This window comes from Eremothecium sinecaudum, chromosome III (assembly GCF_001548555.1).
Source record: "Eremothecium sinecaudum strain ATCC 58844 chromosome III, complete sequence".
NCBI classification, from domain to species: Eukaryota; Fungi; Ascomycota; class Saccharomycetes; order Saccharomycetales; family Saccharomycetaceae; genus Eremothecium; species Eremothecium sinecaudum.
This window is the reverse complement of record NC_030894.1, coordinates 198010-222101: the sequence shown is the minus strand read 5'-3', so window position 1 is coordinate 222101 and position 24092 is coordinate 198010. Positions and strand designations below refer to the sequence as shown.

Sequence of the window (24092 nt, the reverse complement as noted above, 5' to 3'; positions counted from 1 at the left end):
GATTCTGAGTCTTGTAGCATCCAGCAGAAAAAAAAAGTGAAAATGTTATGTGGTCGTTTTTAGTTCCCTGTAAAGTTCGTTACTCCGGCCCGGGGGCATGCGACTCAAGTATCAGAGGCAGGAAGATTGTTGGTAAAGATATTTTATCCAAATTCCCCGATTCCAACGCTTATTTGGGGGTGGCAAGCCTCGATGCAATTGTCAACTGTGAACGCGATGGCAACGACCAAAGGCTCCAATCAGAGCTTCTCAAGTTTAACGAGTATATAGACTTAAATGACGCCCTACATAATTAGACAATCGCTATACATTACTCTCTCGACGTCTTTTCTTACTCTAGACCAATCTGCTCTTCTTTGAACAAGCTCATATATTTCTTCTTGAGTAAATATTCCCTGAAATTCGCATATCATTCTTCCTAACTCTTTTGAGTCCTTACCAGATACTAAAAAAATTTGTCCTACAGCCTTTAACCCAGCAAATAGAGGAATAATTTGTTTCTGCTTCAACTTATTTGCTATGAAATCGTAATAATAATTTAGATCACAAATCAAGTAGATTGCTCCTTCTGTAGATATTATGTTCTTCTTAATATTCTTTACTACTTCGTGGAAAAACCTCTCACCTACTTCTTGCTGGAATACATCGATCTCCGTAGCTCCCGTCAAGAGGAAACAATGGTTAGAAAGCAACTCTACTATCCTTCGAGCACATACTGATGCCTTGATCTCCCGCAATTCTCCACCTCCTCCTCCAGGGTTAAAATCGTCTGGCAACTGCGTAGTATTAAACACGAAAACAATCTCCTCCATAAGCTTGTTAATACCAATATTTAGACCATCCGCAACAAAATCATCCATCATCTTCTCGAATTTCTTCTTAGAACTCTCACTCTCCTCAAAAACAGACACCATTTGTAAGATAATATCCCCTATATTTATCAACTCTGTAAACTTAATCAAAGGCTCCACCTTCGGTACAGTCGCGTCCTCTTCTACACCCAACTTATTTAGATAGTTCGAATCGTACTGTTCCAAAAGCTCCATTGCTCGCTGGAAGCCAGGCTTTACATGTTTCTCACCCATAACGCGTAATAACACCTCGTAGACTTCCGTGCGACAGCGTTTTACCTTCTCCGAAACAATCCTTAGATCATCAAAAGTAGAGATATCATCCATGCATTCTTTACAGAATTGGACGGCCTTATAACAAAAGTCCACAGAAACTAGGGCGTTTAGATTCTTTAAATTATCATTCATCTTATTAAAGTTATAGGCCAAAGCTAGCTTTTCCTGCACAGACGACTTCGAATTGCTATTTATCTTCAACATCTTGGTGAAAGAGGACAAAAACCTATTCTTTTCATCCAACAACTGCTTGCTATCTACCTTATCCCTCAAAGATTCATATATCTCCTCGTGACGCTCATTCTGCTTTTTATTATTAAATTCAGCATAAACGCTGAATCCTTTCTCTACACTGTCCTCAAATACTCCAACTATAGTGTCCAAATACATTATAATGTCCGCCAGCAAGAACTCCACAAGTAAGCCACTAACAGCATGACTAAACGAAGATCCACCATTCAAGCTGGACTTTATCTCCTTCATGAAAACCTCCGATGCTCTTCTATAAACAAGAGGCAAATACTCAACTTTTCGCCTAAAACGCACAAAACGTAACACATCATCTGGCTCCTGCTTCCATGGAACCTCTCCGTTAAGCTGTTCGTGGATATACCACACAACTATATCACCAACAAACTTCTCCGCAAACGAATGAATAACAGACAACTTATCACCAAATAAAGCGTCCGCTATTTCTACCTTCTCATTAAGAAACTCAGCAAACTTCATCAGAATTCGATCTAAATGCTCCTCATCAAGTTCACAAGTCCTTTCATCAAATATCGAAGTATCGAGAAGCTCAGCCTTCATATATTCGTACTTCTCATTAAAAAATTTGATTATACTATTCTGTTCCTCCATAGCAATAGATACATCAACACACTTCACCGCATCTTTAAAGTTCTTTTCGTCCAACAACCTATGCAATTCCTCATGAATGCTCCGAACAAAGTTCTCCTCAAATAAATGAAGATTCATTTGTACACGGTTGTACAACTCCCAATTATTGCGATTGCACTGGTTAAACTTCTCAATGTTTTTGAGAATTTTGGCCTTAGAAAGAAGATCCAAACCATCAGGAAAGAAATGCTCCATATCAGAATCATACAACTTCCGAATATACGGCCAAAAACACAGGTGGAACTTCTTATACACCTCTCGTGAATTTATCTTCTGAAAACCCTTTATTCTATCAAAAATATTCACAACATCATATTCACCTTCCTCGACAACATAATCTTCAGCTAAGCCGATATCAATTAACCTACGATTCCAGTATTCCAAATCACTATATCCTTGCAGATAGTCATGATACAAAGATTTGTTCAATTGCTGGAAACACAAATAATCCTTAGGACTCAAACAAAATGCAATTAAAGTTACTATATTATTAAACTTCAACACATCCTCCATAGTTATGGGCATACTTATTATTTTATATTAATAGCTACTATGCAATTTTTTACCTCTTCCTGTGTGACAACGTATCATAGATACAACGTACACTGTCCTAAGGTCATTTTGTGAACATTTTAAAATATATATCTTATTTGTAACTTTTCAACAAACCAATATTAAAAGAAAACCCAAATTATACCAAACCTAAGGATGATTAAGTTAGAGGACCTTAGAACTCTAAATCCCCCAGATCATATTGAGGTACCAGACGATGAAACTACATTAACTGAAATCGCTACAGTGCTATCACAATTACAAAGCAGTAATACGGATTTATCAGAATTAAAAGAAAAAGACAATAAATCATTCCTGGACTCTAACGATAATTTTAATGCATTCTTTGAATATTCAGTTGCTGAGCTGCTCAATAAGCGCAAAATTCAGCAAGAGGAAAATGAGCCACACCATTTCAAATTTAGCAGCTACACAGATAACATGCAGCCGAGGGACCTAGAGATTATAAAGACTACCGCATTATTTTGCGTAGTTAATGAAGAAAATAACTACGTATCTGCTATGCGGGAGAAGTATAGTGATAACCCGATATTTCGCTTCCTTAACCCATCAAATTCCCTAAACAGCGTGTTCACAAGCTTTATCAACCAATACAAACAAATTAAATCCAAAGAGTACGGAATACTCTCAGAGTTACAAAAGGACTATCGTCACAAAATTCTAAAGAGGGCGTTTAACAGGGCGTGCTACAATGAGAAATCAAAACTACTGGAAGAAAATGAGAAGCAGGTATTAGAATCCATGAAAATACGCTTTGCCGCTATAAAGTGGGACCAATACGAACTGGTGGAAACGTTCAAAATTACTGACGAAGACCTTGAAGATACCAGCATCCCCATAGCTCCCGATTTTAACGAACTAACCAAGTTTTCACTTACAAACAACTTCAAAACACTGTTCATTGCTCCTGAAGAATCCAATAATACCAAGAAATCCAAGAGAAAGAATATTAAGGTCAAAGCTGCCGGAACTACGCGGTTTAAACGGAAAGTTAACAACAACACCAATGTCATAGAATGTCCTATTACCCACAGGCTAATACCCGAGGATCAATTTCAAAAGCACCTCAATATTTTATTAACGGACCCTAATTACAAAACAGAAATGGACAAATACAAGGCTGCCAATAACCTAACGAACCTATCCACAGAAAATATTCATCAAAATATCAAGCGCCTTCTTAACATTGAAGCTCCTGATAAAAAGCAGCATATATAGGGGTTTCAGCAGTACAGGATTTTAGTACTCTGAATTTACATACCGCAGGTAGCGTACACTTACATAGATTTAATCAATAATACCAAGACGACACAGGGTCTACTGCTACACAGTAGAGAACCTATTCCCATATACAGAGTACCAATCTACACTGACACCTGTAGTCACGTGACTGGTTTATGTTCATATACACATCATGACAAGCAAGCGGTGGAGCGCAAGCACTCTATATGCTGCAAATCCGTCGCACTCCACTTTCGTTCAACAGTTCAGTACACGATCTACATTCAATGATCACACAGTATTATTTCACCATGTACCAATGACCTGACGCCACCTAAAAGGGCTGTACATCGTCAACTTTCTACGCTCTTCCAAATATTACGCCCAACATCACTGCCACTAAAGCAAATTACATAATGCGCTCATAAACGAACGCCAATCTACCACAAACACCCACCGTTGTTATCGCATTCAAATCTGCACACTTGCCTCATCTCTAGGCACGTGACCGTCCCGTTGATCTGCATGTAATATGAGCTATCAACTCCACACGCTAGATGCTGCCTTTCTTGGCTGCTTGGCGGGAATGGCAGCGGCTAAGAACGAATACGCCCACAGCCATTAACTACGTAATGCAGCAATTATACGTGTTTCAATATACCATAGTAATTAACAGTTAATATGCAATACTAATTAATCCTGCTGTAATATGCTCTAATAATTAGCTCTGTTTCAATACGTTACGCCTACCTTGCATCCGCGTACACTCATATTATATAGATTCGACTGCTCAATATATTAGGCTTTCGGCTGGCATAACTCAATTCGCTGACCTTTATACTCTAACGCCAGAATGTATACCAAGCCACTGCCAAAATAAAAATTATTTTACGAGTTGATCATTTGTCCATGTAATACCAAAATACTTTATATTTTGGAAATCGCATGGGAAATCATCGTCATTTTCCTGTCACGTGATATGTCCATGTAGTTAAAAATAAAAAATATTTTGGCAGCGTGTTTATTTATGCAGAGTGAATCGCTGCGACGCCAGAAAATGAACGTAGGATCAAGATGAGTTTCTACTAATGGAAATAAGATTAACTCTCTAATATAATCCACATAGGGTAAAAGGTAAAAACTATTGGTTTAAAGACATATGATCTCAAATAATGGTCTCAGTAGTCAATTAACAGATATGTATGTATATATACTTACATTTAACTTGCACAGTTTATATAATTGCAATTTGAAGTATTGTTACTGAATAAGATTGCTTTTGGAGTTGGTTTATAAAATACCACTGAAACTTCAGACCGCTATCAACTTTGGTCTCTAGAGATCCATGTTCCATTTATCTTCTGATACCCTTTTTGTAACTTATCTTAAACATTTACTTATCAATACTTTAAAATATATAAAAAACTTAAAAACAACATCCTTTAACCGCCATCACTAATAACAAACACATCATTTGAAACACAGAAAAAACAGTCAGATCAGCGTCAGACACTGCTACTACTGCCGTTTGCCACCCCTCCGCTCCCTGCTGTATCCTGCTGCCAGCGGCAGGTCACGTGATATGCATCTCCCCTTCTAACACCCATACCCCCGGGAGAAAATTTTTTAATCGTTGGACATTTATAGAGTAAACATTCATTAAGTCGTCCCATAATTCTGTCAATGTGATTGTAATTCTGAAAGAAACATTGACTACATAGGTTTATTAGTTTCCAGTGAAAGAAGAAGTCGATACTGAAGTTGTCAGGTGAAGAAGGAAGAAGAAATGTCTCAAAAAGCGTGTTATGTTTGTGGGAAGTTAGGTCACTTAGCAGAAAACTGTGACTCTGAGCGGTTATGTTATAACTGCAACCAGCCAGGGCACATTCAATCTGAATGTACTTTGCCAAGATCTGCTGAGCATAAGCAATGTTATAATTGCGGTGAAACTGGTCACGTTAGAGGTGAATGTAGTATTCAAAAATGCTTCAACTGTAACGAAGCCGGTCACATCTCAAGAGATTGTGCTGAGCCTAGGAGGTCATCAAAATTCCCAAGTAGAACTTCCTTGTCTGTTAAGTCTTCAAAAGTTTCTTGTTACAGATGTGGTGGTCCAAATCATATGGCTAAGGACTGTTTGCAAGATGAGACCAAGTGCTACTCATGTGGTAAGTCCGGTCATATTTCCAGAGACTGCCCAAGCAGTCCATCTGAAAAAACTTGTTACAACTGTAATGAGTCCGGCCATATATCCAGAGACTGCCCAGTTCACTAAACAGAACGGCGTTTTTCAAAAAATGGAATTATAGTTTTTTGTAATCTTTTGTTACTCAGTTTTTTTAATAATTTTCGGGTTATCAATTGTACTTGAACACATTATGAGCTTGTTTTGATGATTGATAGAAGTAATATATTGCTTAAAATGGTCCCTACTTAGCTATTAATAATATGCTTGTATAGCGCATCTGCCAATTTCGTGGTTTTGCTGCAGTTAACCACATCATGAACCCTGACGATATCTGCGTCGAACCCTACAGAACATGCCACAATTGCTCCCGTAGCAAAATCCCTCTGACCAGCGTCCACTTCTTGGATGATTGTTCCGATGAATTTCTTCCTAGAAGGTCCCAACAACACAGGAATATTACAAAAACTGACGTACTCAGCACCCTTCAAACAACTGTAATTCTTTACTAGGGGTGTTTGTCTTATGATGTCCATGTTTTGACTGCCAACCTTCCCAAATCCAATGCCTGGATCTAAGATTAACTGCCATCTCTTTACACCATGCTTCATTGCAAGAAGGTAAAAATCCGCAAGCTCAGAGCATAAGCCACGGATAAAACTGGTTTCCTTACTGTTATTAGAAGCACCCAAAATAAACTCACTAACTTCATCCCCTGTTTCAGTATCAGATGAAGGTTTTGAGTCTTCTATATCAGTTTTCTTAAACCTGTTATGAGACAATACATATGCAACGTGAGGATTTGCGGCTGCAACGGACAAAATCTCGGGATCTAACTGCCCACCAGAAATATCGTTAATAATATCAATACCAGCTTCGACAGCTTGCCTTGCGACTTCACTTCGAAATGTATCAATTGAAATGATAAGTTTCTCCTGTGGTATTTCATCGCATTTTCTCAAGGCTCTAATAATTGGAATTGTGCGTTCTAGTTCCTCTTCTAAAGTTGCTGGTAGGCTACCTGGCCTTGTAGAACAGCCTCCAATATCGACAATCACGTTTGAGTGAAGGGATAAAACACAATTGACCATGGCCTTCGCACGCTCGATTACGGCAGTGACATTTTTGTAGTCTTCGCATCCATCAGAGAATGAATCTGGTGTGACATTTAGAATCCCCATAACGTATGTCTCAGAATTGCTACGGGGGATAAGCTCTCCTGTAAATACATCAGGGATAAATTCCCGTTTAAATCGTAGGAATCTATTAGAACCACGCTCATTATTTTTAAGCGTAGGCAAAGGAACTACTTTCCATAGTAGATCTTCTTTATTACCCTTGGAATACAATTGTTTCAAATGGTTATGGTACGGCTCCGCCGTAATAGGATGTCTATCATTAACAGAAACCAATTCACATAAAGGTTCTAACACAAACGTTCTTTCCAAAATACGTGGGTGCGGAATAACCAAGTCTTTAGTCGTTACTAATACATCCTCATTTTCGGAGTTTTTGTAACGAATGATATCAAGGTCTATAACTCGGGGTCCATTGTCAAATTCCTTGAACCTGTTCATTTTATTATACTCAATGTCTTTGCACAATTTTAGCAGCTCCTCAGGTTCAAGTTCAGTCGAAATCTCAACCACCCCATTCAAGAAAATATCTTGATCTCTATAATACATAGGAACACTTTCAAACAAAGAAGACACTCTTAAAACTTTCACCTTAGGTGCCTCATTCAAAAAAGCTAGAGCACGCTCAATATTCGCAAACCTATCACCGATATTGGAACCAAATGCAAGAATAGCTTTGCCCCATAGGCCCTTCCTTACCGCAGTTGATGGAACCGGCAAATCAAAGCCCTCTGTGTGCTTGCCGGACTTAAGTTCGATTGGCTGGTTCCCTATAAAATCAGAAGCCTTTCTGACGCAGCTAACACCAACACCCTTAGTCTGAGTTATAGCATTTAACTTCAAAACTTTGACATTAACCTCCAAACTTTTATGTTCTTGAAAGTAAGACTCTTGTAGCACCAATTGTGCAATGCTCTCAACAAGAGCCTCTACAGTCTTAAAATTCGACTCTTCAACGAACTCAACAACCCTATTGGTAATACTTCTACAGTTAGGCATGTCGACCGATTCTCTCATCCAAGGTAATGTGATTTCCAGGTCCACGTACTGCTTTTGGTAACGTTCAAAAGTAAAAACTCCAATAACAGTAAGGACCTTGAGATTAGCTATTCTTATTTGATCAATGCGATCTGATTCACCATAAACCTCAGCAATTAGATTATCACACCGAATATGACTCGATTCACTGCGAGCAGTAACCAACATATCAGATATAATAGGGTACCTACCCAACGCATATGAGTGGATATCTCTTGCAACTTGGCCTAGAGAAGCAAAATTCTTACGTTTCTTAACAAAATCCGTCACATCCCTACACAGTACAGCGTAATTTAACGAATATTTCAAATCATCTTCCTTGGAGCACTTACCAAAATCAGTACCGATATCCATACTCACCTGGAAATTCTGTGGCTCATACTGGTCCCAGGCATCTGGACCAAGAACTGCATTGAGCATTAACTTCTCTACATGCACTTTATCATTCTGCGTTTTAACAAATTCGGTTTCACTCAATGACTTCATCACAGCTTTAGGTAACAGTCCGCTATTACTAGATAATTTACGTTGGAACTCAATTACGTTTTTGTTTCTCCAATATCGTATAGACCCCAAACTTGTGATTCTTGAACACCTCAGCAATAACTTAGGATACAATTTCAATGATTTGCAATTGGAAAACTTCTGACCTAATAAATGGTTCATATAAGGAACAGAATAAAGGGGACTTCAGGCTCAAAGATCCAAGTTAATTCACCATAGATGGTTATTAATTTCCCTTGGCAAATATTTGCACTGTAAAAGGAACCTACTATACAATTAGTCCTTATTAGTCCCTTTAGATTAGACTTTCTATATCAAGATAGCTGTCCTTTGAACTCGTTGATAGGTTAAAAGGAAGAACAGTAGCAGAAAGACTGGGTATCCACTATCGTTAGTTAAAATGGCTGGTATAACTCTTCTAGAATGCAAAATCTAGCTATTTAAATATTTTTTTTGGTTGTAATGTGTTAGGTTATAGTGTTGTACCATGAAGGTTTTCGGCTAAACGTTAAATCTTCATGCACGTCCATTACTTCATGTCACAACAATTTACAACTAAAACAAAAAGTATTGCATTATGTTTACTTTAATAAGCCGAAGATTGGGCTGTAGATTATTGGCTACTACTGCTCAGGTTCCACAGCTGACTGATGTCTTAATTGTCGGTGGTGGACCGGCTGGATTGACTCTTGCTGCTGCTATAAAGCAGTCGCCACAATTAAGTCACTTATCAACAACCTTGGTTGAGGCAGGAGACCTCTCCAAAATTGCAAAGTTCTATGACGATCCTCCAGAGCAATTCCACAATCGTGTCATCAATTTAAACCCTCCATCGTTGAAGTTCCTAGAAGAAACCGTTGGTGCCAAGATTTTACACGATAGAATGCAACTCTTTGACGGTCTTTATGTTACTGATTCATGTTCTGATGCTACACTAGACATGGAAAAGAACAGAATTGGGGCCATGATAGAGATTTTTAATATACAGAGCTCTGTGTTGAAAAGGATAGAGGAAATTAACCCTAGCAAGCTTGATATAATTGACCGTGTTAAGGTAACGAGCATCACATACAGTGATGAAAATGACCCTACATCGTGGCCTATCGTTCAATTGGATAATGGACAATCCTTTAAGACTAGACTACTTGTCGGTGCTGACGGAAAGAACTCCTCTGTTAGAAAGTTTTCAGGTATTGAGTCTCGCGGTTGGTCTTATAATCGGTGGGGAATTGTGATGAGTTTAAAGCTTGAAGACTTGCCATCCAAACTGCGTGGGTGGCAGAGATTCCTACCTACCGGTCCAATTGCCCACCTTCCTATGCCAGGCCAAAATGCTGCCTTAACATGGAGCACCACCGAGCCGCTATCGAGACTTCTACTAGCTCAGGATACTGAGACTCTTGCTGCACTCATCAATGCAGCATTTATTCTTGACAATGCTGATATGAAGTACTATTATGAACAACTTGAACAGGCTACTATTTCCAAAGAGGAACTAATTCAAGATATCAACGATAGAATTGAAGAAGTCTACGACAGCCTAAAAGATGACTCCATGATTGACGAAATCTATCCTCCCCGGGTTATAAATGTTGTTCCCAAGTCAGCTGCCAGGTTCCCCTTGTCCGTTGCTCATGCTGACACCTATATTGAGGAAAGAATCGCTCTTGTTGGTGATGCTGCTCATAGCACTCATCCTCTAGCAGGACAAGGCCTCAATATGGGTCAAGGAGATGTCGAGAGCTTAGTAAAAGCCCTTGAGAAAGCTGTCAAACGCGGTCTAGACGTTGGCTCCTTGCTAGCTCTAGAACCATATTGGGCAGACCGTTATCCTCCTAACAATCTTCTACTAGGAGGAGCAGATAAACTGCATAAGCTATATTCGACCGATCTACCGCCAATAGTAGCGCTCAGAACACTAGGCGTAAAAATCCTCAACAAATTAGGGCCATTGAAGAGCATTATTGTTAGTAAAGTCAGTGATACTACTTAGTTCACGTGACATTTTTAGCAACCATTACGAGACTACTGTATACATCAAACTACGTACAACTAAAAACAGAAGAGATAATATACTTTATGACTCTTTAGGCTGCCAATGAGCGTCTTGCTAGAAACAACCGTCGGGGATCTAGTGGTTGATCTAGACTACCGAGACTATAGCGTTGAATGCTACAATTTCATTAAACTCTGTAAATGCGGTTTCTACAACTACCAGTGCTTCCATAATGTCATAAAGCACTACTCAGCCGAGTTAGGCGACCCACAGGTCGGATTCGGTGAACGTGAGGATATAAAAGTTCATAATACATCAATTGAAGGAATTGAAAAGGATGGTACTGTTTCTGCCAAGCTGGTTAAGAGCTCATCAACTAAGAACGATGATATTGGAACAAAAGGCAAAATAGGGTTTATTTATTCTGGCCCTACTAACTATCTGATAGGTTCTAAAATGATAGTTGCACTCAGCGAACTCCCCAAATCTTACAAACATACAGTTTTTTTTGGAGAGGTCATCTCCTCGTCCCATTCTTCTCTAGATGCAATTGGTAACAGCCTACTTGACGACCAATTCAGACCTAAAATTGACGTAAGAGTGAGGAAAGTACATATTATCCACGACCCATTCCCTGACACCGAAAATATCCCTGTCTTAACACCCCCACTTCCCCTTCGGGATGTCCGTCTTCCCCCATCGGCAATCAACATCGCATCAACGGCAACTACAGAAGAGGACATCAGGCGCAAGGAAGTCGCTCTAGAAGTATTTGGCGATATTAAACACCGTGGAATTAAACCTGCTGACAATGTGCTATTCATCTGCAAACTTAATCCACTTACTAAGGCTAAGGATATCGCCCAAATATTTTCAAGATTTGGTAGCGTGGTCTCCGTTGAGATAATCAAGGACAAGGAGCAAGACCACTCCTTGGGATACGGCTTTATTCAGTTTGAATCTAAACAGTCGTGCGAACTTGCCTACTCCAAGATGGAAGGCGTGCTAATAGATGATAGAAGGATCCACGTAGACTTCAGCCAAAGTACAAGGCGGGGGGGTAGAAGGCAAACAAGTAAGTGATTAGATAAAATGTTCGATTAACCTTGCGGCGTTAACCCCTCCCAGATGATTCTGATGATAACGAAGACCTTTTTGGCTTTATAAAAAAATCATATCCTAGTCGCCTCAGCCTTTTTGCTGTATTATGTCAAATATATTCCAATCCTGAACTTTTTTCACCTTTCGACAACTACTAACCGCTTATGTTAAAACAAATTGAAGAATGATGCTTATGGGATCATTGGGATCGTTTGGTTACTATAGTGCAGTGGCGGTATACAAATCTTGCCAGCAGATACTACAAGATACGTTTTGGACAAGTTCTAAACGAGAGGGAGACAGTTTGCAGGGTAAGCTATTTGACACTTATAGTACGAATGTGGCTGATTCAAAAGGCCACTCTTTAGTGATTGACACTCTTCCCCCAATAGACGATGTTAAGATCCCTAAGTACCCGGTCGTGTTGTGTCACGGTCTTTCTGGATTTGACAGGTTAATTCTAATACCATCAGTTAAAAAGTTGCTCACATTGCTACAGCTTTCTGTAAAAGAGAAGAGTAGTGATCTATTTATGGAGACAGCGGATGATACTAATAGCATCTGGGCGCTAGATTATTGGCTTGGAGTTCAAACTTTCTTGGAGTCTAAAGGCTGCGCGGTTATCACTGCGAAAGTGCCAAGCTTTGGGAGTATCGAAGAAAGAGCTGAAGTTTTGAACAAGTTTATAGCTGATGGTGTCAAGAAGTTAGATCAGGAGCACAGAGGCAAGTTTAAGTTGAATAGTGAGGGCAAGATTAAAGTTAATCTTATCGCTCACTCGATGGGCGGATTGGACTGCCGATATTTGATTAGTAAAATAGAAAACAAAGAGTACGATGTTAAGAGCCTTACTACTATTGCAACTCCCCACCATGGTTCTGAGATGGCTGATTATGTGGTGGAAAAATTTAATTCATTCAAGGAGACTGCAAACCTGTCCGATATGCCTCTTTTCTTACCTCCCGCGTTTTACCAATTAACGACCTACCACATGAAGCACTTTAATAACATTGTTCCCAACGATTCCAATGTCAGTTATTTCAGCTATGGTTCTTATTTCTATCCAAAATGGTACAATGTCTTCTATCCTAGCTGGAATATAATCTACAACAAGTCGAACGGAGAACCTAACGACGGTCTAGTTTCTACCAAGAGTAGTAGATGGGGGCAATATCTTGGTTCATTAGATGATATTGACCATCTGGACATTATTAATTGGAGAAATAAACTAAATATAGATGTTATTATGGGTTTGGACAGAAACTGTTTTCGAAATAAGAACGTTCAACCTCAGCATAAGATTGATATTTTACATTTCTACCTGACGATTACAGACATGCTAGCACGTAAAGGCCTATAATGAAATAATGAATATTGTGTAGCTCATAAAATAGCTATACCAACAACTCCGGTAATATCTAAAACAATGTTTATTGTATACTATAAATATAAAAGCTAATTGTAATTCGAATCTTTTCAATTTAATTCCTTCTTACAAACAATGCCGTTTATGTACAACCGCCAAGAGAACCAGTATAAAGACCGGTCATAATGCAACAGACTTTAGGCTGTGAAAAGCTTACTGGAAAGCTTATGAACCTATCAGCAATACTTCTCAAAGAGGCTTCACGGGATTCGCCAAGTTTTAGAGCAAATGTTAACCATTATCACACGCAAATAGAAAACATTGAAAATTGGATAAAAACAACGACGGAGACTGCAAGTACCCAGTTCAAAGATGTAATGAGTGATTTTCGCAAGGCTGCGAACCTATTGTCTTCTTTTACTTTTCCTCCTAAAGACCTCCTGGATAATGGCCTTATTGAGGAGCAAATCAACACACCGAAGCTGATTAGTAATTGCCAAAAAAGTATAGGTGACCTCTATGGCAGTCAAATTGAGTCGATTAAGAGTTGCGAAGAGCCCTATGTTTCTATTTTGCTGGAAATTTTGACAGATGTGGTTAAGCCTTACCATGTTTCACGGAGGAACTTTGAATATTACCAATCCAAATATGATACTATGCTGTCTAATTATCAAGCTATCAATCATATAGAAACAAGTCCTACACAGATTAGAAGCGACGCTCAAGAGTTGTATGAATATCGCAAGAGTTACTTAGAATCAGCTCTAAATTTGGTGTTAGTAATTTCAGACTCAAAAATGAAGTTGGACTCACTTATACTTTCGCTATGTGATCATGCTTATAAGTCCCTCATCCGGAATATGGCAGTATTTGATTCAGTTAAGGATGATATGGATTTCCAGGAAGAATGGAATCATGAGCGCTTGAAGATATACTATGATCTTCGTGATGACATAGACAGAGTTAGTAAACAAATCAATGCGTACACATCGGAGAAAATGAAGCCATCCACAGACCTCGCTAACTATGAGATGAAGGAAGTGATTCCAAGGATTGTAAATTCCTCTTATATAGCTAGTGAACGCTCGGAAAAAAGTGGTTGGCTATTCATGCAGACTACGGTTGGAAATCCGCAAAGAACAATATGGGTACGAAGGTGGTGCTTTTTAAAAAAAGACGTGTTTGGGATGCATCTGTTATCCCAATCTAAAACTTCTGTAGAGGAGACGGATAAGTTCGGAATATTACTTCTCAGTGCAACAATATATGTCAGCATTCCGCGGAAGTTTTGTTTCCAAGTGACTATCAATACACCTTCTATTAATCCACCAGATATACCTAGTAAAACAGGTAGTAATTCCATTATTTTGCAGGCGGAAACACATGCTGATTTAGAAGAATGGTTAATAGCCTTCCATACAGCAAAACATAACGCAATGATGTATGAAGAGAACGAAACACGGTATGAACAAGCCTCCAAACTACATCCACCACAATTTATAGAGTTTGCTTGTAGTTCGACTACTTCTACTGACCAGTTACTTACTACCACCCACCCTTCTATGACAAAATCCTTGCTGAGGGTTATAGAGACATCCCCAATGGGAGACGTCTACAGTCGATTAGAAAATCCCTGTACGAGATCGCCTATTACAACCTCTCTCACTAAGTTATCCATCCTAGCAAATTCTATTGTAAAAGCAAATGGTACTCCCAGTGCAATGATTGCCAACTTCTGGGGTAGCGTCAATTGGAATGATCATTGCTTGCTTTCAACGTCAGAAAACATAACGGCAATAGAGCCATGTGTGAAAGCAAGTAAAGAAGCAAAACAAGCTCCAGAATGGAAGCTGGCTTCCTTCCCTCAATATTATCCTCAAAGATTGCAACATGAAACCATACTTTTTCGCAGCTTGTTCATGAATACAAATTTATCAATTCCTGAATCAGATGAACTACTTTTAGACTCGATGTTTTGTACATGGTCCCCCAATCCTAAACAGGAGTTCTGGGGAGTTGCTTTCATAACTATGAAGGAGATATTCTTTTACATGAATATGATGGGGTTTGTTTGTCTATTTAAAAAGACCTTCGATCAAATATGTTCGGTTGAACTAGTAGCAGATGAAGCTGGGATGCCCTCAAATAGCAAAGACCTTCACATCCATTTCATTAATGAAGCACCACTTCGCCTTAAAATATTTTTAACCTCTCCAGTACTTGCGCAGCGGAAGTTGCAAATTGTTCTAGATAATCAAGTGTCTCCGAACCCTTTACAGCTGATGGACATCCTCCAAGCGTTGCGAACTGCAGAAGAAAACTTTAACACTGAACGTCGGAAGAAGAATATCGTATCTAATCCGGACATGAACTCGAAAACCAGCCACATCGAGTCAGTTCATTATTTTTCAATTGACTTCAATGAGGCTGTTGAGAGGCAACAAATGTTCAAGCTCAAGTACACTTCCACATACAGGCTAGATTTCGATATTCCTTGTAAAGGATTAGCACACCTGCTTTTTGGAGACAAATCGTCAGCGTTCACATCCACACTCTTTCTTGCAAGAGCGACAAGAAATAAACGTGTAACGTCTCCATGGTTGATATATGATATGGACGGAGAGAGAAAAATGTGTCGTACTATCACAATTAGACTCAATAATGCTGATGCATATAAATTTCTACCCAATTCCAAGATTGAGGATACAGATGACTCGCATCCAGTTAATTATTCCATTAAACATAGTATAATAAAGATGAGAGAAGGATCATATTATGAAATAGACCAAGAATCCAATATTTTAAAGATTCCGTTTATCAAGCCCTTTAAAGTATATGCTAAGTTTATTTTAATGGAACGTAAAACTTCTAAGGGTAGCGGTGAATTTTCTATTTCCTCCAACAGGTCTACCATGTTTGTGTACTACCATGTTCAATATCTGGACCATAAAACACTCGAACCAACAACAAGCATAAATTACCTTGATCAAATGGTAAGCAAGATATCCTTGCAAGTGTGTCAATATGAATGTATGCACATAAAAAACGTCATATTATCTGGCATGCAACTTCTTGGCAAACACGGCAAAGTTATCAAGGCCATTAGAATAGGAGGCCATGTTGGAGTCGTCCGGTTAGAAGTACCGACTGACAAACAGTTAGATCTACTACAACAAAATGTGTTGAGCTTTTCAATGCGCTCACTTTTAAAACTTCTCTTCAAATGGTTCATATGGAATATTAGTAACTTCATGCTGACCTTTGTAAGAACACTGTTCGAAATGATTTACGGCTTGGCTACAAACATAACCATGCTGAACAGACTTGTTCTAAGTGGGCTAATACTCTCCATCATTTTGAACACATTTTTGGTTGGAAAAACAACTGTTTCTTTCTGGTCCTACCGTAAAGCTGATGCTATTATTAACAAGTACTACTACGGAAAGAAGCAGCGCATGGAAAGGGTACTTTCAATCGATGATTTGGAATTACTTTCCACCTCATTGACAAAATACCGCCCAATATGTCTAGAAAAATTCCTAGCATCGTCTAAGAACATTGAGAATAAATACCGGAAAACAAGGCATGAACTAGGAGTCAAGAGAAACGATTTATTAGTTGAACTCAAGATATTAAATTCGATGGAGAAAGAATTGGTAAAGGTCGACTATCAGAATTTCTTAATGGAAGAACTCGAAAATTGTAACACTGTAAAAGAACTTCATATTGACAATTGGAACAAAAACTTGCAGCTGCAGGAGTATTGCAGTATTTGTGAAGAGGAATTGGCGGATATAAATCTTCTTTAATGTCTATGGAACTTTAATCATATTCAAGTAGCCCTCATGAGACAGTAACAGAATACAATTCCGTTTTGTTCTCGGTAGGGTAACCAGTTAATAGAAGTATAAATGTAAAATTTTGGCAACACATTTAATTGAACTCTGTCTTTCATTGTATAACTTATATCACACTAAAATCCAAAGCCATCCTTTTAGATAAAGCTTGCGCGCGTAAATGTCCATACGAATTAAATTCAGTAACTAAGGCTATTTACTGCTTGTTAATGATTCAAGGACTTAAAATATGAAACGTTCTTTAAATGATGATAACATTACTCAGCTCACTCAGAATATAATGATTGACAACAGTTCCTATCCAACATTCATCAAATTATCTGATTCATAAAGAACAGTAGAATCATATCTTATACGTAGACTCAGTATTTAACGGTTGGTTATACCTCGTCTCCTGTAGTTGCAGATGGATGTCCAATTCCGGGTAACGGACGTATTTAACATGTTGAAGGCTAACTAGATGATCCCAGTACTTTAATAAACCCTTATATACGAATCCTTGTACGATACATCAAGTAGCAATGGAGTCTATTGCGATTAAAAACAAATTGAAGCAGTCTAATGCTGAACTAAACGATTTATTGTCGAATCTGTACGGTATTACATCTTCAATTGAAGAGGATCCTGCATTGTTGTTACCTGTTGATGTCGACGTGCAAAACCAGCGCTCTTTAACTGAATTGAAACAGCGGGATTCAGAACTTACTAAATCTTTGAATCAGCTTTTGAAGTTAAAAGAGGTTTCTCAAGCTGCAACTGCGTTTACTCAGGACATTGAAAGGAACAAATTACATGAGGCAGTAAAAGGGTTACAGCATATTAAACAAAAAGTAAGACACGTTGATATTTCAAGTGAGGGTCTAAGGTTTGAACAGGCTCTTTCAAGCTATATTCATGAGCTGCATTCAGGCTTGATTACAAAATTTGAGGAATTGCTTGTCAAGTTTTGCAGGATAACTGATAATGAAATAACGTTTACAAAGCAAATTAAAGAGGGTGGATTAGATACCCTTACCTACGAAGATGTTGCAAATGTTTTCTGCACCAACCTTGTTACAGGTAATGCTATAAACCTTGATTCCTGGATATTTGGTGATTTAAATATTGAAGACTTGAAAGAGGATATGCAGACGCGCGTCGTAGACTGCTATGAGAAGTACATCAAATTTAAGCCAGTGATTGAATACATCAAGATATTCTTAAGAAAGGAAAACGTTGCCTTCACACTTGAACAGGATACGCTAATCATCAAAGAGGAAGATGTCGACCCAAAAAGGAAGCTAGAAAGCTATCAAGCATTGGTGGATTTCCTATTAAATATATTTAGTCCTTTGGCTTCAAACCAAGTAATAGCTGCTCTTGGTCCTGAGCTTATAAATGAATTGACTAGGCTTCTCAAACAAAACTCGAAAATTTTCCTTTCAAATGACTCTCACTATAAGCCGCAATTGTCTGAGCTGAATAAATCTCTGATAAAACTCAGTTCAGCCGATAAAAGTACTTGGAAATACGATGGCGAAGCTATTGGAAAGTTACTAAAGGGAAACGACGTTTACATGAACTTGGAGTTTGATCAGCTTTTGCAACAACAAATTGAGAGCATTAGAGGGTTTTTCAAGGACGACTCGTGGTCTGAACTAACCGAGGCGGAGACACCGACAAATCCTGAAAGCGAAAAAGTAGAGAAATCTTCCGTGGGTACTAAATTATCCTCTAAAACTACTACTAATGAATGGGAATGGAATGAAGACGATAACGATGACGGTTGGGCTGAAGAATTTGATGTCAACATAGATACCGCCGAGGAAAAGCCCATTACAAAAGCCAAAGCTAAAATAGATGATAAAAAAAGTGCTGAAGGATGGGACGATATGTGGGATGATGAAATTATTGATGTTGCCTCTACTAGTGAGAAAACGCAAATAACGCAAATCCCTATAAAGTTCCAAAACATTCTGAAGACGTTCCAAGAAGGATGTGAGAAACTCGATAAAGATGTCATTGGCAGTAGCTATACATACAAGTTCAATTTACTGCAAACATCTTTCTTTGCTATGTGCATGTGCAAATACCAAAAATGGTGGATTCTGGTTAACGATATTGAATACATTCTTACTCAACAGCGCGATAACTCGCTTGATCAATTGGCCTCACTGCTTGCGAGGTACATTGAAAACCAAATTACCAATATGCAGAAAGTTTCCTTTAATATTTTAAAGAAGCAGTTACAGACTATGAAAACCTCTGAAAAACAGCCAGACTTTAAACCAATCACAGAATCATTACTACCTTTTCTCCAGTCAGAAGCATTTCCAGCTTTATGCAATCTAGGACAGCCGCAATACTGCTTGGACTTCTTGGGTTTCTTATACAACGACTGTATTATCAATCAGATCTTGAAGTGGGATATTATTTCTGAGAGGAATTCAGAAAACTTATCGCAGTTGATTCAATTAATATATGATAGCACTAAGATATCTTATTTGCATAACAATAATGACTATAGGCATTACAGGACTAAATTGGCCATTGTGGCGCGTGTCATGACAGTACATCTTAAAGATATTATGGAAATGTTCTACAATGGAGATTTTTTCCTATTTTCGACTGAAGAAATCACTAGTTGGATAGTACTGTTATTTGCCGATACTACGATGAGAAGAGACTGTATTTTTGAGGTGAAGACTATCAGAGAAGAGTCTGAACAGTAAAGCTAGTTACAGATGTTACTTCGAACTAAGTTGTCTATAGAAAAAAAATTACGTACAAGCTCAACTATCAAGCTAGTATACACAAAGCATAGCACAAGCTGACCAAAACTGTTGGAGTTCTTTTGTTAATACCGATATACAGTATATTACTAAATTTATGCCTTGGGGGTAAATCTGATCACGTGATAATTTGCTAAAACATAGGTACAATTATTAAAAGATTAAACCTTGGTTAACACAAGCTCAATATAAAAAGCTGGTATTTGCTCAATCGTGCTGCTGGTATTTTCTAAATCGTACTGCGTCTTCTTATTAACAAGTATTATCGAATATGTCTGCTACTAAACATTATCAATTTGATGTCGTGATGACCTGCTCTGGGTGTTCAAATGCCATTAATAGAGTTTTGACGAAACTTCAACCAGAGGTATCTAAAATAGACATTTCAATGGAGAAACAGACTGTAGACGTTGAAACCACACTGTCTTATGATACTATCCTTGAAGCGATAAAGAAAACCGGAAAGCAAGTTAAAGGTGGTAGAGAAATATGAATTTTTTTGCTGTTATTTAAACATTCTCTTCGGTAAGTCGCTTGTGTATCATTTATGAATTAACATTGGTATAGTGGGCGATATATGACAAAACATTTGCAACCTCAGTAGCGAAGAGCAGCTCCTCCAATGCTGCACCGTATGGTGTCAATGTGTGGTATGGGAAACATCAGTCCGGGTAACAATTATATAATTTTTAAAGCTTACCAATTATAAGCAGCTTGTATCTCATCGCACACTAAGTAAGACACATATAGTTCTTCGCTATAATCAAAATAAATATGGATATTGATTCACTAATAAACCTTGAGGAATTGAATTATAAAGCGGGATATGAGAATGGGAGGCAAGAAGGCCTGCTGCATAATTTGGTAGAGGGTAAGCAATTTGGTCTCCAAGTAGGTTTTCAGCGATATGTGATGCTAGGACAAATAAAAGGAATATGTACAGCAATAGCCAGTATAGTAAGTGAAGCTTCTATTAAAAAGAATATAAATACAGTGCTGGAAATGATTGAACAAACTCCTATGGATAACGAGCCTCAAAATGTGGAGGTTTATGAGGCATCTCTTGTAAAGATCAGAAATAAATTCAGGTTAATACTGATGTTGGTGAACAGGAATTGGAAAAAGGAGGATAATAATGGCATCTCATTTGAAAGTGTTGAATCTTTGTACAAAATTGTTTCTGGACAACTAAAAGCTGCACATGTAAATACTGAAGACCATTCCAACCTAATACTTCAAGATAATGACGACTGGTAGTCTTACTTCTCACATAAACGTTAGACAGCATATATGGACCCACATATCCTCTCTATCATCATCATCCTTGAACTTTACAATGACATTATCATTAAAATATGTTTCCTTCCAGTATTGCATCTCATAATTAGAATAGTACTCGTTAACCGTCGTGGCGTCACTTATCCATTTGAAGGACCACTGTTTTGTTTCATAATCATTTAATTCATTTCCTGATAAGGTTTCTTCATTATAGAGTTTCTCAATTTGAGACCTTGAAAGCTCATACACATTTTCGATGCCCTTCTGTTCAAGAGTCTCCACCAACTCTGTTATTAGGTTAATACCATTAATGACATGCTTCAAGTGTGCTTCGCGATCCTGTGCAGTTTCTAGAGAATCTGCCTTATTTTTCCCTGACTTTTTCATATAGAATTGGCGCTTCTTATTTAGCAACGATAATGAATTCAATGCATTTAAGCTTTTCGGTAGTAGATACTTGAGTCTCAAAAGTGCATCTTCTAGCATATAAACCCGACTTGTGCGCTGTCTTTTTTTGAGATGCTGCTCCGCCATTCTATTTTTCTGAGCATCTCTCGCCAAACTAATATGCTCTTCATCATCATAATCATTTATCCATTGGTCTTGCTGCTGTTCGTCTTCATCTTCTTTCTCTTCTATGTAATTGCCGTATTGGTCAAATACACCGTACTTAGACTCATCCACCAGATTAAAAGCCTCTATGGCGACTCCTTCATTTTCGATTTGATTGCCATCGTCCTTATAATCAACCTGGTTGAACTCATCCAAGTTCATTACTACTATTTTATGATTTTCAGCCTCATCAGAGTCTATAACGTCTTCTTCTCCGTCTTGGAAAGACAAAAGATAGTCAGAGTTAGCCTGTAAATTTGCTGAAGCATTATTTTTATTGTCGTCGTCGTCGTCGCCATTATTATCCTCGTTCTCATCTGAATCGTCCTCTTCGACTACTTGATACTTTTTTTGCTTGTGATGAAACCTTGATTTAGTTACAAACCCTGGTTCATCTGCAATTTCATCCGCATCATCATCAGAATCACTGTTATTTCGCTTCATAGGGTTACGGAAACCGAATTGGGAAAACTGCAAATGAAAATAATGCTTTGATAAGTCTCTTTAACTTTTCTCGTGATGCATTAAAGTCGTAGACTTCCCTTAAGACCATCTCTAAGTAATTTTACATAGTGTTACCCTACCTTCGATCTTTTATCACATTAAGCTCACTCATGAATATCACTGAAGTACTCAGCAATGTCAAAGTCCACAGTCCTTGAAATCTCTGTTATTATCTCCCAAGATACGTTCACCTTCCACTTTACCTTCTCATGCAAGTAATCAACGCTCTTGTTTATTGCAGACGTGATTAATTTCAAGGAATTCAGCTCAGAGAGATTTTCATAAACTTCAACATTGGCTCTCATATGAGTGTCCTTCTGGATGAAATCTGAATGCAATTCCTTTGATATATGGACAGGATATATTGATTGGAAAATTGCTAATAACCGTTCCAATGAAAATAGGGAAGGTTGTAGGTAGCGTGGGTTTGTATCCATTTTATGGCGACGCCCATATGAAGACCTTCCTGCTCGTAGGTGACTTTTCTTGGAAAATACCTTACTGTCAAACCTTGGATTTAAATATGACGTCAAATAGGCTGCAATGAGTAGGTACTTGGACATGGTCGAAATCTCATATGCATTATTAGTAAATTGAGACTTAGTAATTGATTTCGAAGTGCTTCCGTTTTGATCAGTTTTATTGAGGTTTTCGTTGCCATAGTCCTCAATTTCATTATCATCATCATTGCCAATTAGAGTATCACCAGTATTCTTAAATAGCTCCAGGTTAGCTTTGTACAGTGCAGGAGGGTCTTTGTAGTTTTGCTCTGTTATCGAATCAACATAGCTGTCCCACTTGCCCTCGATCATCTCTATTAGAATAGCCGGGTCATTTCCCGTATATGAATGGAAAGCCTGAATGATAAGTGTAATGAAATTCTTTGCAATTTCGTTGCATAACCTTTGAGAGTGCACTGGAGATTCAAACTGTTCTATTTTTGATGACAATTGTGGGCACGATCCCAGTTCTTTCCCCTTTACGTGGTGAACTATATCAGATGTTTCATCTTGATTGTATATTGGAAAGACAATGGTTGGAATATTATAATTACAATAGTAACCTAGAAATGAAGAACCACTAATTACATGGATAAACCTAATTTCCAGCTTAAATATGTTAGGTATTAGTTCATGAAGCTTTAGGAACTTTGGTAGCAGCTCAATATCCAACTCATCGATTTTATCAAATTCATCTAATATTACATAAATACCGTAACGTTTATCCAAGTTTTGATACTGAGCAAATGTATTGTAGAGGAACTTTGCTAGAAGCGAAAAGTCTTCTGCACTCAATGGATCATATTCTTTCGCAGCGATACCAGGAAATTTATCTTTAAGTATTCGTGAAACTTGAACAGCTACATGTTGAGCAAAAGGTTTCCCTGTTACCATCTCAACAGCATTAACCCAGCAGCTAAGCAATTCATGCCTACTATTAAAGTATTCTTTTAATGTAGTAGTTTTACCAGTACTTCTGAATCCATGAACGATGATATTAGGTGGTGATAAATCTGGATCATTATTAGTGAAAGCGTTCAACAATTCAACCTGGTAATTTCTATGCAAAGTCCTGGTTAAATAATGAGGCATATCTAGCTCCTTTAGTTAGCAATTGATCATTAAGGCGCCTATGTGTGCGAATATTTTAGTTTATATTAAAATAAAGAAGTAACCTATTTTATAGTTTTTTATTATGTAAAAAATGTCGACAACAGAATTGACGAAATTACTTTAATGGCACTATATGATATATCTAAAAGAATAATAGTTTAATGTTTGATGTATTTGGAACTAGTTGAACTCATTAAAATTGCCTATTAGTTTAACGATCCTTTTCGTAGTTAATATGAACGTTTTCTATCGATTGCATAACTAACGGCTTGAAATAGATAATGGTTACTTCGATAAGTTCGATTTAGAT

General features: G+C 38.0%; 14 protein-coding genes and 1 non-coding gene across 15 annotated transcripts; 10 read left to right on the top strand and 5 right to left on the bottom strand.

Moving 5' to 3' along the window:
* Positions 1-47: 47 nt before the first annotated feature.
* On the top strand, positions 48-296 carry AW171_hschr31408 (HCL582Cp; the record flags this gene model as incomplete). Its single annotated transcript, XM_018131547.1, has 1 exon — positions 48-296. One exon carries the CDS (start codon positions 48-50, stop codon positions 294-296), a length of 249 nt encoding a protein of 82 aa, XP_017986565.1.
* RCY1 (Rcy1p) lies at positions 285-2552 on the bottom strand (the record flags this gene model as incomplete). The annotated part of the gene is made up of 1 exon (XM_018131548.1): positions 285-2552. One exon carries the CDS (start codon positions 2550-2552, stop codon positions 285-287), a length of 2268 nt encoding a protein of 755 aa, XP_017986564.1.
* Positions 2553-2735: 183 nt separating this feature from the next.
* On the top strand, positions 2736-3818 carry PRP21 (Prp21p; the record flags this gene model as incomplete). The annotated part of the gene is made up of 1 exon (XM_018131549.1): positions 2736-3818. One exon carries the CDS (start codon positions 2736-2738, stop codon positions 3816-3818), a length of 1083 nt encoding a protein of 360 aa, XP_017986563.1.
* A 1789-nt stretch (positions 3819-5607) lies between these two features.
* Positions 5608-6096, top strand: GIS2 (mRNA-binding translational activator GIS2; the record flags this gene model as incomplete). Its single annotated transcript, XM_018131550.1, has 1 exon — positions 5608-6096. One exon carries the CDS (start codon positions 5608-5610, stop codon positions 6094-6096), a length of 489 nt encoding a protein of 162 aa, XP_017986562.1.
* Positions 6097-6254: 158 nt separating this feature from the next.
* Positions 6255-8846, bottom strand: FOL1 (trifunctional dihydropteroate synthetase/dihydrohydroxymethylpterin pyrophosphokinase/dihydroneopterin aldolase FOL1; the record flags this gene model as incomplete). The annotated part of the gene is made up of 1 exon (XM_018131551.1): positions 6255-8846. The coding sequence occupies one exon, from the start codon at positions 8844-8846 to the stop codon at positions 6255-6257; it is 2592 nt and encodes an 863-aa protein (XP_017986561.1).
* A 415-nt stretch (positions 8847-9261) lies between these two features.
* Positions 9262-10677, top strand: COQ6 (putative N,N-dimethylaniline monooxygenase COQ6; the record flags this gene model as incomplete). Its single annotated transcript, XM_018131552.1, has 1 exon — positions 9262-10677. The coding sequence occupies one exon, from the start codon at positions 9262-9264 to the stop codon at positions 10675-10677; it is 1416 nt and encodes a 471-aa protein (XP_017986560.1).
* A 105-nt stretch (positions 10678-10782) lies between these two features.
* Positions 10783-11763, top strand: AW171_hschr31402 (PPIL4 family peptidylprolyl isomerase; the record flags this gene model as incomplete). Its single annotated transcript, XM_018131553.1, has 1 exon — positions 10783-11763. One exon carries the CDS (start codon positions 10783-10785, stop codon positions 11761-11763), a length of 981 nt encoding a protein of 326 aa, XP_017986559.1.
* A 202-nt stretch (positions 11764-11965) lies between these two features.
* Positions 11966-13141, top strand: TGL2 (triglyceride lipase; the record flags this gene model as incomplete). The annotated part of the gene is made up of 1 exon (XM_018131554.1): positions 11966-13141. The coding sequence occupies one exon, from the start codon at positions 11966-11968 to the stop codon at positions 13139-13141; it is 1176 nt and encodes a 391-aa protein (XP_017986558.1).
* A 191-nt stretch (positions 13142-13332) lies between these two features.
* Positions 13333-16956, top strand: SIP3 (Sip3p; the record flags this gene model as incomplete). Its single annotated transcript, XM_018131555.1, has 1 exon — positions 13333-16956. The coding sequence occupies one exon, from the start codon at positions 13333-13335 to the stop codon at positions 16954-16956; it is 3624 nt and encodes a 1207-aa protein (XP_017986557.1).
* A 289-nt stretch (positions 16957-17245) lies between these two features.
* On the bottom strand, positions 17246-17330 carry AW171_hschr31399. Its single transcript, XR_001930091.1, has one exon. It is a non-coding gene; the product is annotated as an HCLSNR71 (small nuclear RNA).
* Positions 17331-17525: 195 nt separating this feature from the next.
* On the top strand, positions 17526-19715 carry DSL1 (Dsl1p; the record flags this gene model as incomplete). The annotated part of the gene is made up of 1 exon (XM_018131556.1): positions 17526-19715. The coding sequence occupies one exon, from the start codon at positions 17526-17528 to the stop codon at positions 19713-19715; it is 2190 nt and encodes a 729-aa protein (XP_017986556.1).
* Positions 19716-20046: 331 nt separating this feature from the next.
* ATX1 (copper metallochaperone ATX1) lies at positions 20047-20268 on the top strand (the record flags this gene model as incomplete). The annotated part of the gene is made up of 1 exon (XM_018131557.1): positions 20047-20268. One exon carries the CDS (start codon positions 20047-20049, stop codon positions 20266-20268), a length of 222 nt encoding a protein of 73 aa, XP_017986555.1.
* A 281-nt stretch (positions 20269-20549) lies between these two features.
* On the top strand, positions 20550-21032 carry LTO1 (ribosome biosynthesis protein LTO1; the record flags this gene model as incomplete). The annotated part of the gene is made up of 1 exon (XM_018131558.1): positions 20550-21032. One exon carries the CDS (start codon positions 20550-20552, stop codon positions 21030-21032), a length of 483 nt encoding a protein of 160 aa, XP_017986554.1.
* Positions 21033-21041: 9 nt separating this feature from the next.
* On the bottom strand, positions 21042-22109 carry LIN1 (U5 snRNP complex subunit LIN1; the record flags this gene model as incomplete). Its single annotated transcript, XM_018131559.1, has 1 exon — positions 21042-22109. One exon carries the CDS (start codon positions 22107-22109, stop codon positions 21042-21044), a length of 1068 nt encoding a protein of 355 aa, XP_017986553.1.
* Positions 22110-22273: 164 nt separating this feature from the next.
* ORC5 (origin recognition complex subunit 5) lies at positions 22274-23761 on the bottom strand (the record flags this gene model as incomplete). The annotated part of the gene is made up of 1 exon (XM_018131560.1): positions 22274-23761. The coding sequence occupies one exon, from the start codon at positions 23759-23761 to the stop codon at positions 22274-22276; it is 1488 nt and encodes a 495-aa protein (XP_017986552.1).
* Between the last annotated feature and the right edge of the window lie 331 nt (positions 23762-24092).